Here is a 15,805-nt window from a genome sequence, read left to right as displayed (position 1 = left end):
CAAATTTAATTGAAGTTTTTGAGGAGGTGACCCGGTGTGTAGATGAGGGCAGTGCAGTTGATGTCGTTTATATGGATTTCAGTAAAGCCTTTGACAAGGTCCCACTTGGGAGACTTATAAAGAAGGCAAATGCACATGGGATACAGAGTAATTTGATAAGGTGAATTCAAAATTGGCTTAGTTGTAGGAGACAGAGGGTGATGACAGAAGGCTGCTTTAGTGACTGGAAGCCAGTGTCCAGTGGCATACCACAGGGATCTGTGCTGGGTCCCCCATTATTCGTCATTTATATAAACGACATAGATGACTATGTGGGGGGTAGGATTAGTAAGTTTGCGGATGACACAGAGATTGGCCGGTGGTTAACAGTGAGGTTGAGTGTCTTGGGCTACAGAAAGATATAGACGGGATGGTCAAATGGGCAGATAAGTGGCAGATGGAATTTAACCCTGAAAAGCATGAGGTAATATACTTTGGAAGGAGTATTTTGACAAGGGAGTATTCAATGAACAGCATGACACTAGGAAGTTCTGAGGAACAAAGGGACCTTGACGCATGTGTCCATAGATCTCTGAAGGCGGAGGGCATGTTAGTGGGGTGGTGAAAAAGGCATATGGGACACTTGCCTTTATCAATCGAGGCATAGATTACAAAAGTAGGGAGGTCATGTTGGAGTTGGATAGAACCTTGGTGAGGCCACAGCTGGAGTACTGTGTGCAGTTCTGGTCGTCACATTATAGGAAGGATATGATTGCACTGGAGGGGGTGCAGAGGAGATTCACCAGAATGTTGCCTGGAATGAAACATTTAAGTTATGACGAGAGGCTGGATAGACTTGGGTTGTTTTCGTTGGAGCAGAGAAGACTGAGGGGTGACCTGATCGAGGTGTACAAGATTATGAGGGGCATGGACAGGGTGGATAGGGAGCAGCTGTTCCCCTTAGTTGAAGGGTCAGTCACGAGGGGATACAAGTTCAAGGTGAGGGGCAGAAGGTTTAGGGGGGATATGAGGAAAAATGTTTTTACCCAGAGGGTGAGGACGGTCTGGAATGCGCTGCCTGGGAGGGTGGTGGAGGTGGGTTGCCTCACATCCTTTAAAAAGTACCTGGATGAGCACTTGGCACGTCATAACATTCAAGGCTATGGGCCAAGTGCTGGTAAATGGGATTAGGTAGGTAGGTCAGGTGTTTCTCACGTGTCGGTACATACTCAATGGGCCGAAGGGCCTCTTCTGTGCTGCGTGATTCTGTGTCTTACTAACGTAATAGAATTTTTTGAGGAGGTAACAAGGAGGGTTGATGAGGGCAGTGCAGTGGATGTTGTCTACATGGATTTCAGTAAGGCATTTGACAAGGTCCCACATGGTAGACTGGTCAGGAAAGTGAGATCTCATTGGATACATGGGAAAGTGGCAGGTTGGATCTGAAATTGGCTCAGTGACAGGAAACAAAGGGTAATGGTCAATGGATGTTCTTGTGAATGGAAAACGGTTTCCAGTGGTGTTCCACAGGGCTGAGTGTTGGGGCCCTTACTGTTTGTTGTACATATTAATGATTTTGACTTAAATCTGGGAGACATGATTGGGAAATTTGCAGATGACACAACAATTGGCCATGTAGTTGAAATGGAAGAGGATAGCTGTCAACTCTAGAATATCAATGGTTAGGTTGAGTGGGCAGAGAAGTGGCAAATGGAATTCAATCTGGAAAAGTGTGAGGTAATGCATTTGGGGAGGGCAAAAAAAGCAAGGGAACACTCAATAAATGGGAAATTATTGAAAGGGGTTGAGGAAGTGAGAGATCTTGGAGTGCATGTCCACAGGTCCTTGAAGGTGGCAGGATAGGTGGACAAGGTGGTCAAGAGTGCATATGGAATGTTTTCCTTTATTGGGCGAGGTATTGAATACAAAAACAAGGATGTAATGATGGAACTGTATAAAGTGCTGGTTTGGCCACAATGGAATTTTGTGTGCAGTTCTGGTCACCAAATTAAAGGACATAATTACTCTGGAGAGAGTGCACAGGAAATTTAGAAAAATGTTGCCAGGGCTTGAAAATTGTAGCTATGAGGAGAGATTAGATAGGCTAGGATTGTTTTCCTTAGAACAGAGGAGACTAAGGGGTGACCTAATTGAGGTGTACAAATTATGAGGCGCCTAGATAGGGTAGACAGGAAAGACTTGTTTCCCCTAGCCGAGGGGTCAATTACCAGGGAGCATAGAGTTAAGGTGACTGGTAGAAGGATTAGAGGGGACATGAGGAAAGAACTTTTTCACTAAGAGGGTGGTGGGCATCTGGAAAACACTGCCTAAGTTGGTGGTTGAGGCTGAAATGCTCAACTCATTTAAAAGGTACCTGGATCTGCATCTGAAGTGCTGTAACCTGCAAGGCTATGGACCAGGTGCTGGGAAGTGGGATTAAAACGAGTGGTTATTTTCTTTTTTGGTGCAGACACGGTGGGCTGAATAGCTTCTTTCTGCACCGTCACTTTTCTATGATTCTGTGAGGATATAGATCGTGCTTATATATAATTCTGCTGCCATGATGGCCCACAGCGCCTCACGGATGCCAAGTTTTGAGTTGCGAGATCTGTTCAAAATCTATCCCATTTAACACAGTGGTAGTGCCACATAACACAAAGGAGGGCAACCTCACTGTGAAGATGGGTCTTCGTCTCCACAAGGACTGTGTGGTTGTCTCTCCTACCGATACTGTCACGGACAGATGCATCAATGACAGGTAGATTGATGAGAATTACGTCAATTAGGCTTTTTCCTCTTGTTGGTTCCCTCACAGCCTGCTGAAGACCCAGCCTAGCAGCCATGTCCTTTAGGACTCGGTCAGCTCAGTCAGTAGGAGTACTACTGAGACACCCTTGGTGATGGACCCCGCCCAGAGTACATTCTGTGCCCGTGCCACCCGTAGTGCTTCCTCCAAGTGGTGTTCGACATGGAGGAGCATCGATTCATCAGCTGAGTGGGTGGACGGTAGGTGGTAATCAGCCAGAAGCTTCCTTGCCCAGGTTTGACCTGATACCATGAGACTTCATGAGGTCCAGAGTTGATGTTGAGGACTCCCAGGGCAACTCCTTCTTGACTGTATACCACTGTGCCATCACCTCTGTCAGTGGGACAGGACATATCCAGGGATGGTGATGGCAGTGTCTGGGACATTGTCTGTGAGGTATGATTCTGTGAATATATGTCAGGCTGTTGCTTCACTAATTTGTGAGACAGCTCTCTTAATATTGGGACAAGCCCCAAGACGTTAGTACAGGGGACTTTGCAGGGTCAACAGCGCTGGAAGTGCTGTTGTCATTTCAGTTTAAGACCTTGTCAAATAAACCATATGGCTGGAAGGGTTTCATTGGAGTTAAGGAAGCACAAGTCAGTTGCATGTATCAATGGATGTATTATGGAAAGGAAGTGCATCTGTAAATGTTAATCTGCACAGTGTCCTTTTAATTAAAAAGGTAATAACTCATTCACATGTAATCTTTCAACTGTGCTGTTCAACTTAAATAAGAGTCGTTCAACATTGCCATACTCTGCATTTTTTATTTGCAACTGTTCAACCGTCAAAAAAATCAGTGCTTTATGAATAGTGTGAAGTTCTCACAGAACAAACACATCCACTCCATCCTTGTAGGCCAGCAGTGTTAATGACTGATAGATAGGAAATACGCTAAAAACCTTAGATTTTTTCACTTCCTTTGTAGTTCCGTTTTTGCCTTAATGCACCAGGTTTAACTCTAGTCTGCTCAGTTAGCCAATTTCAGCCAAGGCGGGATCTAAACAGTTGACCTCAGTGCCTTTGGGTTAGTAAAGAGATAAGCAACTGACGTTTCTACTTGATCACTGTTTAGTGATGTCATGTTGGAACTGCACATGCCTGAGTGCTGAGTGAGGGCAGAAGTGGGGTTTGGCTGCCCCATCTCAGTTGAATAAGATGCTGATGCTTGTCAAGAAGAGTGGGGAGAATGTAGAATTTTAATGAAAATCTTTCAATAGCAATCAAATGTTGTTTCTTAAAATTAAACACTCAAAATTAATAAAATCACCAAGGTTTACTGTCACTCTGAATTATTAACTTGGATTTCTAAATCAACCACAATTCAGAAAAGGCTCTGACAATACTCTCTCCGCCCATGATTACTCTACACCCTGGTGGTATCTTACATGGCCGTTATCAAATGCGACAGGAGCTGGGATTTTGTTGGTCTGACGAGGGTCACATCCATGAGTTGGACAACCCTGTCAGTTCCATGGGGGAGGCCCAATGGAATCAAATGCCCTTCAGGCACATAAATGGCTGCTGGCAAGCCTTCCCTGTGATTGAGGTCCCTGGCAGAAGTCCCTCCTGAGAGCTGACTGCTAATCAGAGGCCAGCAGCTCCTCATGCCGCCAGCACCAGCAGGAGTGGTGGCTGCTGGCAGCACTGTACATACCCGAGGCCCAGGATTGCAGAGGGACCCCAGACCAAAGTGAGTGACGGGGACAGGATTTGCTGGGCGGCCCTCTGAGGGTGCAGGAGACCTGTGCAGCCTACATTTATTTCCTGTGTCACCATTAAATTGCGATGGGCTCAGGGATAACGATTGACATCCTGCAGGGGCCAAGAATCCCATGTCAGTCCCTTCTGCTCTCCTACTTAATTAAGAAAGGTTTTCCTGCCACCAGGAGACTGATGTGGGACCTCTCCCACGGTTAAGTAGGCCCAGCTGCCATGGCTCCCGCATGATGGGCTGCATAAATTTCAGCCCAGGGTATCTTTGCCTTGTTATGCAGCAAAGAACATTAAGTAGAAGTAGGCTTGTGTCCTTGTATGAGGGGTTGCACCAAGTATATATTGATGGATGCTTTGTGCTGGAGGAGTTATACCCGCAATAGGGTGCCCTGATTTGTGTAGGAAATTTTACCAAATACAGCATGATAGCTTTGCAGCACAGCAGTTAAATGCTTGCATTCTGTGACAACTGGTGAGAGGAGTTTCATCATTTCTTAATCATGTCCTTCACTCTGAAGTCCTTCCATCTGAAAAACAGGCATCTGTCTAGCTCCCTGCATGAAAAGGAGACCCCTCAAGGCAGCAATGGTATCAGCATCTGTGGAGTTCATGCTCTGCTCACTCCCCTTTCCAGCTGCCAGATGATGAATGAAGGGGAACACATTAATTAAAATTACAACTAAAGCAAAAACAACTGCTTAGAAAACATATTAAGCAAACCCCCCACTACAAATCTAACTAAGTGCGGAATTGGTGTCTAATTGACACTATTCTAAAGCAAACTTTCTTGCAGCGTAACAATGAACTCAAAACGGTTGTCTTCAATCGTAAAAAATCAAGCTGCTTTCCAGTACCGCTAGGCACATGTCTGGCGACTAAAGAGGTCAAGGGTGATGGCACTGAGGAATGCTGGGATACTGTTCTGATGGTGCAGGTGAAGGTTGATCAACTCAGTGAGGGATCTGGAGAAATCCGTCTCCAGGAGCTGCATCTTTGCTCCCAGGCTGTTGGCGGCCTGCAGCGAACAGAGAATGAAACGCAAATTAATCATTGGTACAGTGAAGATACTATTCATTTTAAAACATTTCCTTTTAATGTTTCTTTACTTATTTTTCTCTCTTAATTTAGGCCTCTCTCAGATAACACACACCAACCCTGTAAGTATGTTCAGAAGAGGTGCAATAAGGGACTGCAGCGAAAGCCCGTGTTTCTGTTAATAGTCGGCTCCAGATGAAGGAAAATTATAGTTTATATGCCCACCAATCCTGGGGCATGGCTTACATTTTACAAGAGACTCACACCCAACTAAGTCACAAGTAAGTTGTGATCAGAATTGGAGATGGTCCATATCATACAGTTCCTTGTTGGGTGTTGTGTTTGATACTACTTTAGCTAAGTAGTTAAAATCATAGAAGTTGGATGCAAGTACTGGTTTTGAATTGGATCTGTATTGATGCACTGATTGGGAGGCAGTAAAGGTTACTTCTGCTCAAGTCTCTATGATACTATTTCCATGAAATGTCCCTGGACCAATAACTATTTAAGTAGAGAGCAGAGATGAAAGCTACTCCTAGACAACAACCCGCTCCCAAAGCCGGTGCTCTTTGGGCCTTGAGGAGGTGCATGGGAGCAAGGGATACAGACTGATTCTATTTCACTAGGAAGGAGCGAATGACAGTTCTTTTCCATCTACGCCACCAAGGGAACAACTCAGATGACAGCACAACATGTGGACAATGGTGGTACATCACCTGGAGCTCCAAAGGGTTCTGTGCCAGCCAGCTCTTCATTCTTGTGTTACTGCAAAGTGGAAGCAAGCTCACAGATTTCACCTTCTCTAGTATTTAGTCTTTGATGATTGCTTGCTGGAAGGTACAGTGAAGCAGTCATGGAAATGGTTTGTGAGCTTGCCAGAGAATTGTGCACCTTCTCAGCCCACTGCAAATGTGGCAGATACGGCCTTGCCAGAGTGGGGCTCCTGAGCCATACCAGACGATGTTTAACACAAAGCTGATCACCATAGCGCAAAGTTATGAGATGCAAGACTGCCACCAACACTTGCCTGCTGCTTTTCTCCTTAATGCTTGTGGGCTGCTACTAGCCACCTGTCCCTTAAAGCTCAGGTGGGTATAATCAGGGAAGCAGACCTATTGATCTCAGTGCCACGAGGCACTTGTGTAGGCAGGGGTGTGCCAGTTGTGGTCAAGTCTGAACATTAGAAACAGAAGTGTCCTCTCTGTCAACTGGTTGATCTTCAATTGGAATGCCCTTTGGCTTGACTGTTTCAGTCAAACCTAAAATTAGCCAGAATAGGCATGGGGCGAAGGGTAAGAGGAGGGATTTGTTTGCTTTGTTAACAATGAAAATTCTTTGGAACCCTAAAGAACCAACACCTCCACATCATAAGACAATGAAAACTGGTGGAAACTAGTTGTGCCTCTATTGTAACCAACAGAGACTATTGTTGACTGGTTTACAGTTTAGAAATTTCCGAATTCAATGTGAAACAAAAAATACAAATCTCAAAGTATAACAACTTTAACCTGTCAGTGGGATCACCACTCAGACAGCAGGTCCTGGTTTGGTTGAGTAAATACATGAACTCTGCTTTTGAGCTGCTGTGCTGCTTATTGATGCTCTCCTTCCTCCTGCACATTTTATTCCCAACTTTCAGCATACCAACATTTTTCCAAACTGTGCAAGATGCTGCCAAATGATTTAAAGCATTTTAAAATGCTTTTCCCTGACCTTTTGAAACAGCCTTCCCTGCCCCTGTATCATTCCCTTATTGAAAAGGTGTTATCAGACCTGGTAATCTATATCTGGTTGCTGCAAGGTACTGTAAAGCAGTCCTGGGGAGGGTGTATGAGCGTTGGTTTCCTCTTTAGTCCCTGTAGATGATGGCCCCTTGATACTCAGGTGGGTACAATTGGGGAGCAGACCTGTTGTTCTCAGTACCACCAGGCTTATTGTGCTGGTAGGGGACAGAGGTGCCAATTACTGTCAAGTTCAAATCCAAATCGGAACAAGACAGAGGTAGAATGGGGATACAGATCATAGTATGAAGGAAGGAAAGAATTTGCAGTTATATAGCACCTTTTATGTTGTCAATATGTCTTGAAGCATCACACCCTATGAATTTTGAAATATAATCACACATGGTCAAATTCAACAGCTAATTTGTAACAGCAAGATCCCACAAACATCAACAAGATATCTAATCAGAGAATCTATCTTTTATTGGTGTTGGTTGAAGACGCCAGAAGAAATACCTGTTCTTTGAATGATACCATGGAATTTTATAGATTAGATAGATGGGGCCTCGCTTTAGACTCATCCAGTCTCGCCCAATCAACAGCACCACTGACAGTGCAGTGCTCCCCTGGTACAGCAGTGAAGTGTCAGCCTAGATAATCTAGGATCCCTGCGGATTCGGGGATTAAAATTCTGTCACTTAATGCGATCTTTGCTTTGCACTTGATATAAATCATTGATAATAATAACTTATGTCTGCACATTGTGGGGAACAAAAGTGAAATAGACTTTTATTTTAGGGGAGGCAGTGGCGTAGTGGTATTGTCACTGGACTGGTAATCCAGAGACCCAGGGTGATGCTCTGGGGACCCGGGTTTGAATCCCACCGCAGCAGATGGTGGAATTTGAATTTAATAAAAATCTGGAATTAAATATCTAATGATAGCCATGAAACCATTGTCGTATACACCCCATCTTCTTCACTAATGAAGGAAAACTGCTGTCCTTACCTGGTCTGGCCTACATGTGACTCCAATGTGGTTGACTCTTAAATGACTCTGAACAAAGGCAATTAGGGATGGGCAATAAATGCTGATCTAGCCAACGATATCTGCATCCCATGAATAAATAAAAGAAAAGTCCATGAACAGACTTCTGGTAGTCTGATTTACATTTCCAGTTTCCAAAAGGACAATCCCTTTTTTTGTGCAGAGTCAAAGGTCACAAACATAGCGAGAGAATAACTTTTGGAGAGTATAAAACTATCTTCAAACCGCAGTCCTCAGTGTCACATTGCTGAAAGGATTCAGAATCCTACTGCAGCATGTAGTTGAACAAAGAAAAGATAAAGGGACAGATTTTTCTTTAGAACTTTTTTTTTGTTGAAACACTATACAAAAGGAGCAGTTATCGGCTCCTAACACTATTCAGCTGCCTGCCTCAGTTTGCTTTAAGGACTTGAATGCTAAGACAGACCCTGGAGAATAACTCTGGTTTCTCTCTGCCACATCAATCTAGAAATAGAGCAGCACTGGAACAATGATGAGGGATATTAAGCACTCACATCCAGAAATCTCCTTGGTGGCTCAGTATGATGAGCTGGCACTAACAATGTAACACTTAGAAGAGATCCTAAGTTTACTGGCAGAACAGAACTGTGATAACTAAAACCAATTTTGACTTCTGAGGAGACAAAAACTAGGGGCCATAAATATGATAGCCACTATTATTTCCAATAGTGAATTCAGGGGAAATGTCTTTACCCCGAGAGTGGTTAGAATGTGGAACTCAACCACAAGGATTACTTGAGGCAAATAGCACAGATGCATTGGGAATAAATAGCACAGATGAAAGGGAATGTAGGCAAACACACAAGGGAGAAAGGAATAAACGGATGTGCTGATAGGATTAGACCAGTTGGACTGAATAGCTAGTTCCAAGCTGCAAATACTCTATAATTCTATGGAATATTTAATATGTAAGATGATACAAGCTGTGTGAGAGTTTGAATGAATATTAGGAAAACTCCCTTGAAATAAGAGTGTGGAACCTGTATTGGGGAAACATCTCCTTCTCCCTTAAACCTCTCCCAGGCCATTTAGCAAAAAAATCGAGGATGCCAAGTGTCCGATTTTAGGGTGATAGGCACAGGAATTTCATAAATTGAAATCTGACCTCAAAAGTTTGGTTTTCAAAATAGACTTTCCATTTTCCCCTCAGTTTAATTCTGCACCTCACAACACAGAGGCATTAGTTTTGCAATCTGTCCACACACCGAGTTATGTACCTCTCCTGTGCTGCCAAGCAAAAGCCAGGCAAATTCCCCACAAGAGAAAGTAGGCGCAGATCTCACTCAGTCAAGACGGTTCAGTTGAAGAACATCCTAGAGTGCAGTTGAATTTTTATCTATAGTTGTCACTTCTGTATTTAATATCTCTCCAACATGTCTTCCACAGACTTGTTCCATTGTCAGGCATTTTGAGGCTTGTGTTAATGGAAGGTTAATTATCTATCTTGGTGTAAGATGACTGATGGGGTTCAATCACACTGGGTAGCACACTGCACTCCCAGAATGCACCAGTGCTGCTCCAGATTACAACTTCCAGAATGCAGCATATGGTTGCCTCACCTCTGAGAGGAGTGACCATCCAGTTCTGATGAAATCTTCTCCTGAAATGTTAAGTATGCTACTCTCTCCACGGTTACTTCCTGACCTGTGTATTTCCAGTATTTTGTGTTTTTATTTATACAGAGCTGACCCTGCCTTTCATTAGTCTACATCCCTAGAAGTGCTTCCACTAACCACCTCCGCCCCAAGAATGTTCCTGCCCATTTCAGCTCCAGGAGTGCCTCTGCTCCTCGCCTCAGGCCTAGAACATCACAGTCTTCAATTTCCAGGGAACTGGAAAATGATCCTGCTCCATCTTGGGCTTGGTGTCCCACTTTGCCTAGTCTTTGATGTTGAATCGCATTCACATCCTGTCTGCGTTCCAGCCCAATAACTTGGCTGTCTGCGAACAAAGCTAGGAGATTTAGTAGGACTGCATGTGTTTACAATTGTAGTGTAGAGAGAAAACACGAATAAGCCTGGACATCACTCAAACCATGAACTCTTTTCCTATCTTGAACTCTGAAAATTAAATATAAGGATATCCCGTGCGTTGCTGCCTTTGGTACTCTGGTGTGTAAGCAACTGCCAAAAGCATATTGAAATCATGCGTGTATTACAAGGAGGCTGTAAGTTCTTAATTGATTAGTGCAACACTGTTGTTGCAGCAGTTTTATCCCCCTAGTGTTTGTTAACTGATTACAGTAATTACAACTTTATTACAGTGTTTTTAATTATTCAGCGCCCTGGTATTACAACTTTTTCTGATTAATTAGGTGCCAATAGCGACCATTTAAAAATCCAATCCTTTTTTGCACAGAGGTGGGCTGCCTCTTGGTGAAACAAAGAGCAACAGCACCTTTCTCTGTATAGCTCCATTCATCAGACTTCAAGTATTCGGATACCAAAGTGACAACTAACAGGTTTGTTCGCCCCTAGGATTGACACTCTTCTGCTGGTAGAACAACAATGTAATCTTTTACTTTGAGGTGTTTTTTTTACACTACAATATAGTGGTGCAGATGTGTGGTTCACTCACTGTTAGCTGTCGTCCTGCTCAGAGTGGACAACATCATATAGCCTCAAAAATATGAGTTTAACGTTAGATCACAACACCTTGCTCCATGGGAGCGCACCTGCATTCTGGCTCTCTATGTTAAGCAGTGGTCCCCAGAATGTCTACAGCTGTGAACCTTACAATCTCATAAAGTAGCAATGCAGTTGCATTAAAAATAACTTAGATTTCTATAGCGCCTCTCAGAACCTCAATGTTCCAAAGCACTTTACAGCTAATAGAGTATTTTCCTGTGCAGCTGTTGTGATGTACGAAATGCAGCAGCCAATTTGTGCACACAGGAATCCCAAAAATAGCAATGTGATAAATGACCAGATCATTTGTCCTAGGTATTGATTGAAAGATAAATATTGGCCAGGACACCACGTAGAATGCCCCTGCACTTCTTCGAAATAGTGCCATGGGGTCTTCTATGTCTACCTGAGAGACTAGACAGGGCTTCTGTTTAATCTCTCATCCAAAAAATGCACCTCTGACAGTGCAGCACTCCCTCAGTTCTGCACTGGGAGTGTCAGCCTAGATTTTGTGCTCAAGTCTCTAGAGTGAGGCTTGAACCCACAACTTTCTGACTCAGAGGCAAGAGTGCTACCACTGAGCCATGCCTGAAACATTTGAAAGGGTATTGAGCTCAATAGCAGGTATATTGACTATTAGGTTTCTTTCAGCGAATAAACAATTGAAGTGACCAGGTCAGCTCCCTTGTTCCAGTGTGGAACTAGGCCTATAGGCACATATTGGATAATGATACTCAAGCAAAGACTCGTGGAAAAGCACCACTCTTAGCAGCGGGGTTGGTGGGTGGGGGTGCAAAAGGGTGGAATCGGACTATTGGATAGTTCTTCCAAAAAATCTGACACTGGGACCAGGGTCTGAGTGGCCACCTTTTGTGCTGTATGATTCAACAATGAGAAGGAATAAATACAATTAAAACTGATTAACTTCTGATGTAATTCAACACTGTGCAGCCTGTTTACTAACTCAGCTATTGATCTGCAAGGTTAATAAAATCACTGCACCAGTGCCTATAGATAGCTCCCTATAGTCACAGTCATCTTCTGTGAACTGCAATCTTACTGCAACATAGGAGCTAGTGAAATAAAAATTGCTGCTATTGATTTTGGCTTCACTCGGTCATTTCTGGTTCAAGTCTTCCTAAAACAGCAATGAAGCAGCAGTGGGAACGACGTCACAACAGCAGTCTTATGTTCCAACCTGTGCTGGCAAGACAGAAGAGTGTGACTGAACTGGTCAGGTAGGGGAAGCTGCCGAGCAGCTTGTGGAAACAGTGAGAAAAGGAAGGGCAAGGAAAACAAAGTAGCAATAAACTGACTATGTAGCAAACAAGGTTGTCTTCTGGCACCGATATTCTTTGTCATATTCTTCTCTTTGCTGCTGTCATATGCCTTCAGTTCAGGTACAGAGGGTGTCTACTTACATACCAGAACTGATGGAAAGCTGTTCAGCCTTGCTCACCTGAGATCTAAGACAAGAGGTGTGCCATGTCCTTATAAGAGAGTTGCTCTACTCTCTCACGCCTGTAAAGAGTTTGGTTTGACTGTCAGCATCACGCCATCTATCAGCATTGACAATGTGACGCTGGAGGTTGTTGATAGCTTCACATATCTGGGCTCCAAAATCACCAACAATCTGTCACTTAATGCTGAAATCAACACACGCATTGCAAAAGCTGCAGCTGTTATGTCCTAGCTGAGTAAGAGAGTGTGGAACAAAAGCAATCTGACTGAGAATACCAAACTCTTGAGTCTGCAAGCCTGCATCTTCAGCGTACTGCTCTCCAGTAGTGAGACCTGGACAACATATGCTAGGCAGAAGAAAAGGCTGAACAGTTTCCATCTTCGCTGTCTATGAGGTACCCTCTGCGTCTCTTGGCAAGACAAGCTCACCAATTTGGAGGTCCTGGAGTGTGCTAATTCCATCAGCATACAATCATTGCTAATCTAACAATGTTGGCGCTGGCTTGGCCAGATTCATCGGAGGGATGACGGCAGTATAGCCAGAGACCTTTGACCTGGCCACTAGGTCATGGCCTCCTGATTGTCCATTCCTCCGCTACAACAATGGTACCTAGGAGCAAGATATGAAAATGGTGGACATTGATACTGACTACTGGGCGACAGTTGATGAAAGCCGTGACCTTTGGAGGCTGACTGTTTGGAAGGATGTTGGAAGAGGTGAGCTGAAACGAAAAGCTCAGTTGGTTAAGAGAGGGCACAGAAAAAAGAGAGGCCAGTGAATCATGCACCCTCTCAGCCCACTGGTTTCCTCTGCAACAAAGGCGGCAGAGACTGCCATGCTAGAGTGGGGTTACTGAGCCACACCAGGCAATGCTTAACATGAAGCCCATCACCATGGCTTAGACCATCGTCTTGTGAGGTGGAAGGCTGCCATCAGGATGAGACTAGGCTGATTACAAACACCGATTACAAAATTAGACTTATTGCACAAATTCAGAATTAAGCTCCAGAACGGAACAAATGGTCTAGTGGGTCATGATAGAATGGTGCATCATCCATTCTATCAGTGTCCCACCATGATGCACCATTGATCCCGCAAAACATTATTAGGAATGTACTTGGTCTCGAGCCTTTTGCCTTGAAAAGGAATTGTCCTTGTTAACCCTTTGCGAACTTTTGGAAACATGCATTTTTCCTGTGAAAATTACTAATATTTCAAATGCAACATGTTACACGTTAAGAGTTAGGGTATTTTACACACCAATTCTTAATCCATATTTTGTACTCTCCAGAGTTGGTGCTGCAGTAATTGGAAATGTTTTCACCATTTTTTATCCCAGCTTCAGGGTAACTCACGTTCAGGTCAAAAGAAAGGACTAGCACTGATCACACGCTTTTGATGACCTCAGGATGTCCCAAAGCACTTTACACCCAATGAATTCCTTATGAAATGCAGTCACTGTCATAACGTAGAAACTGTAGCAGCCAATTTTAGTACAGCAAGATCCCACAAAGTAGCAATGTGATATTGACCAGGTAATCTGTTTTAGTGACATTGATTGATGGATAAATATTGGCCAGGACACAAGGGAAAACTTCCTGCTCTTTTTCAAAATAGTACCATGGAATCTTTTATATCCACTGGAGAGGGCAGATGGGGTCTTGGTTTAACATCTTGACCAAACAATACTACCACTGAACATGCAGTGCTCTCTTAGTGCTGCACTTGGAGTTTCAGCTAGATTCTGCACTCAAGTCATTCTGAAAGAGCTGAGAGAGTTGCTTCAAGGCCTGAATTTTTCCGCATTGGGTGGGCTCGGTGGGAGCGGTCGCAGGGCTGACTGTCGCCTGCGATCGGCCCGGCACCGCGATTTCACACGGGCAGGCCAATTAAGGCCTCCCCAGCATGGATCATGAGCGGTTACCTGTGCAGGCAGGGGGTGCAGGGAGAGCAGGCCTGGCACACAGTTCACGCATGCGTGCAAAAGAGCGCTTCAGTCTCCCTGAGGCACAGAGCTGCCTCAGGGAGATTGAAGCGCTTTTTAAAGAAATTATTAAAAACGTTAAAAATTTAATGAAACATGCCCCCTCATGTGACTGTGTCACATGAGATGGGTCATGTTTTTATTTTTCCAAAAAAGTTTTTATTCAATTTGTAAAATCCACTCGTGGACGAGGTTTCCTAAAAAAACGTAAAGGCCGCCAGCTGTGGCATTATATAAATGCAAGTATTATTATTGTAGTACAGGTCCAATCAGTAAGGAAAGCTTACAGTTAAAAAGCTAAGCAATCACCTGTGGATGCTGGAAATTTGACATAAAAACAGAAAATGCTGGAATACTCAGCGTGTCAGACAGGATCTATAGTGGGAGAAACATAGTTCATGTTTCAGGTCAAATGACCTTCGTGTGTCATTTTACGTTCCGGTGTGTCAGGCCTGCCCCCGCACGCTGAATGTAAAATCCTAGCCCAAGTCTTTAATGTATTCTGACGTTTGCAACAAATGATGAACGAGCCTGATGCCCGCACTGCAGGTGTGGAGAGAAATAACATGGCATTTATTTGCACTGAAATTCATTATAACAAGATGATGTAAAATACAAGTTAAATCACCTCGATATATACAGGATTTGCCAGGCTGATAGCAGTCAGTAACTCCAGAAGCAACTCACTATGTGAAACAATTTGAAACATTTTAACAGCCAGCTGTGGCATTATATAAATGCAAGTATTATTATTGTAGTACGGGTCCAACTAGTAAGGAAAGCTTACAGTTAAAAAGCTAAGCAATCGCCTGTGGATGCTGGAAATTTGACATAAAAACAGGAAATGCTGGAATACTCAGCGTGTCAGACAGGATCTAGAGGGGGAGAAACATAGTTCATGTTTCAGGTCAAATGACCTTTCATAACAACCCCATCAATCGTTTGATCTGAAACATTAACTATGTTTCTCTCTCCACTGATGCTTCCTGACCTGCTGAGTATTTTGTTTTTCTTTGAGTGATTGCCTACTTGTTCTTGTATGGGACATTTGTTCACTGTTTCCATCAACTGCTTCAAAGGAAGCTTTAAAGGATTTAAAAAGTGGAGACCATCTTTCAACTTTGAGAACTGATGGAAAGTAATGACATTTGTTAAGATATATACCAGCTCTCAACCTTCTTGGATCTGTGTGGAAACACATATTCCTCAGCTGTACGTATGTACACACACACACATACACAAAGACATGAGTGTACAACTGCCAGCTATGAAATCCCTGTTGTCTTTCCTGGAGTCTAAGAAAACATCAGACTGGTCATCATACATTTTCAGTCTGAGGACAGAGCTTTCAAGATGACTCCTGTTGTGACAGCTAGCAGCTTGTCTCATCCTTTCAGCACCATC

General features: G+C 43.7%; 1 protein-coding gene across 2 annotated transcripts in view; it reads right to left on the bottom strand.

The window, feature by feature from the left end:
• Positions 1-3,541: 3,541 nt before the first annotated feature.
• The window catches only part of mad1l1 (mitotic arrest deficient 1 like 1), a 1,010,048-nt gene continuing 997,784 nt past the window's right edge, over positions 3,542-15,805 (bottom strand). For both annotated transcript variants that reach the window (XM_078558544.1, XM_078558545.1), the window contains exon 18: positions 3,542-5,519. In XM_078558544.1, coding sequence (XP_078414670.1) covers positions 5,361-5,519 — 159 coding nt within the window. In that variant the 3' untranslated portion in view covers positions 3,542-5,360. The remainder of the gene's footprint in view (positions 5,520-15,805) is intronic.

The sequence above is a fragment of the Cetorhinus maximus genome, chromosome 15, assembly GCF_964194155.1.
Source record: "Cetorhinus maximus chromosome 15, sCetMax3.hap1.1, whole genome shotgun sequence".
In the NCBI taxonomy this organism is placed as follows: domain Eukaryota; kingdom Metazoa; phylum Chordata; class Chondrichthyes; order Lamniformes; family Cetorhinidae; genus Cetorhinus; species Cetorhinus maximus.
This window is presented reverse-complemented; position numbering and strand designations above follow the sequence as displayed.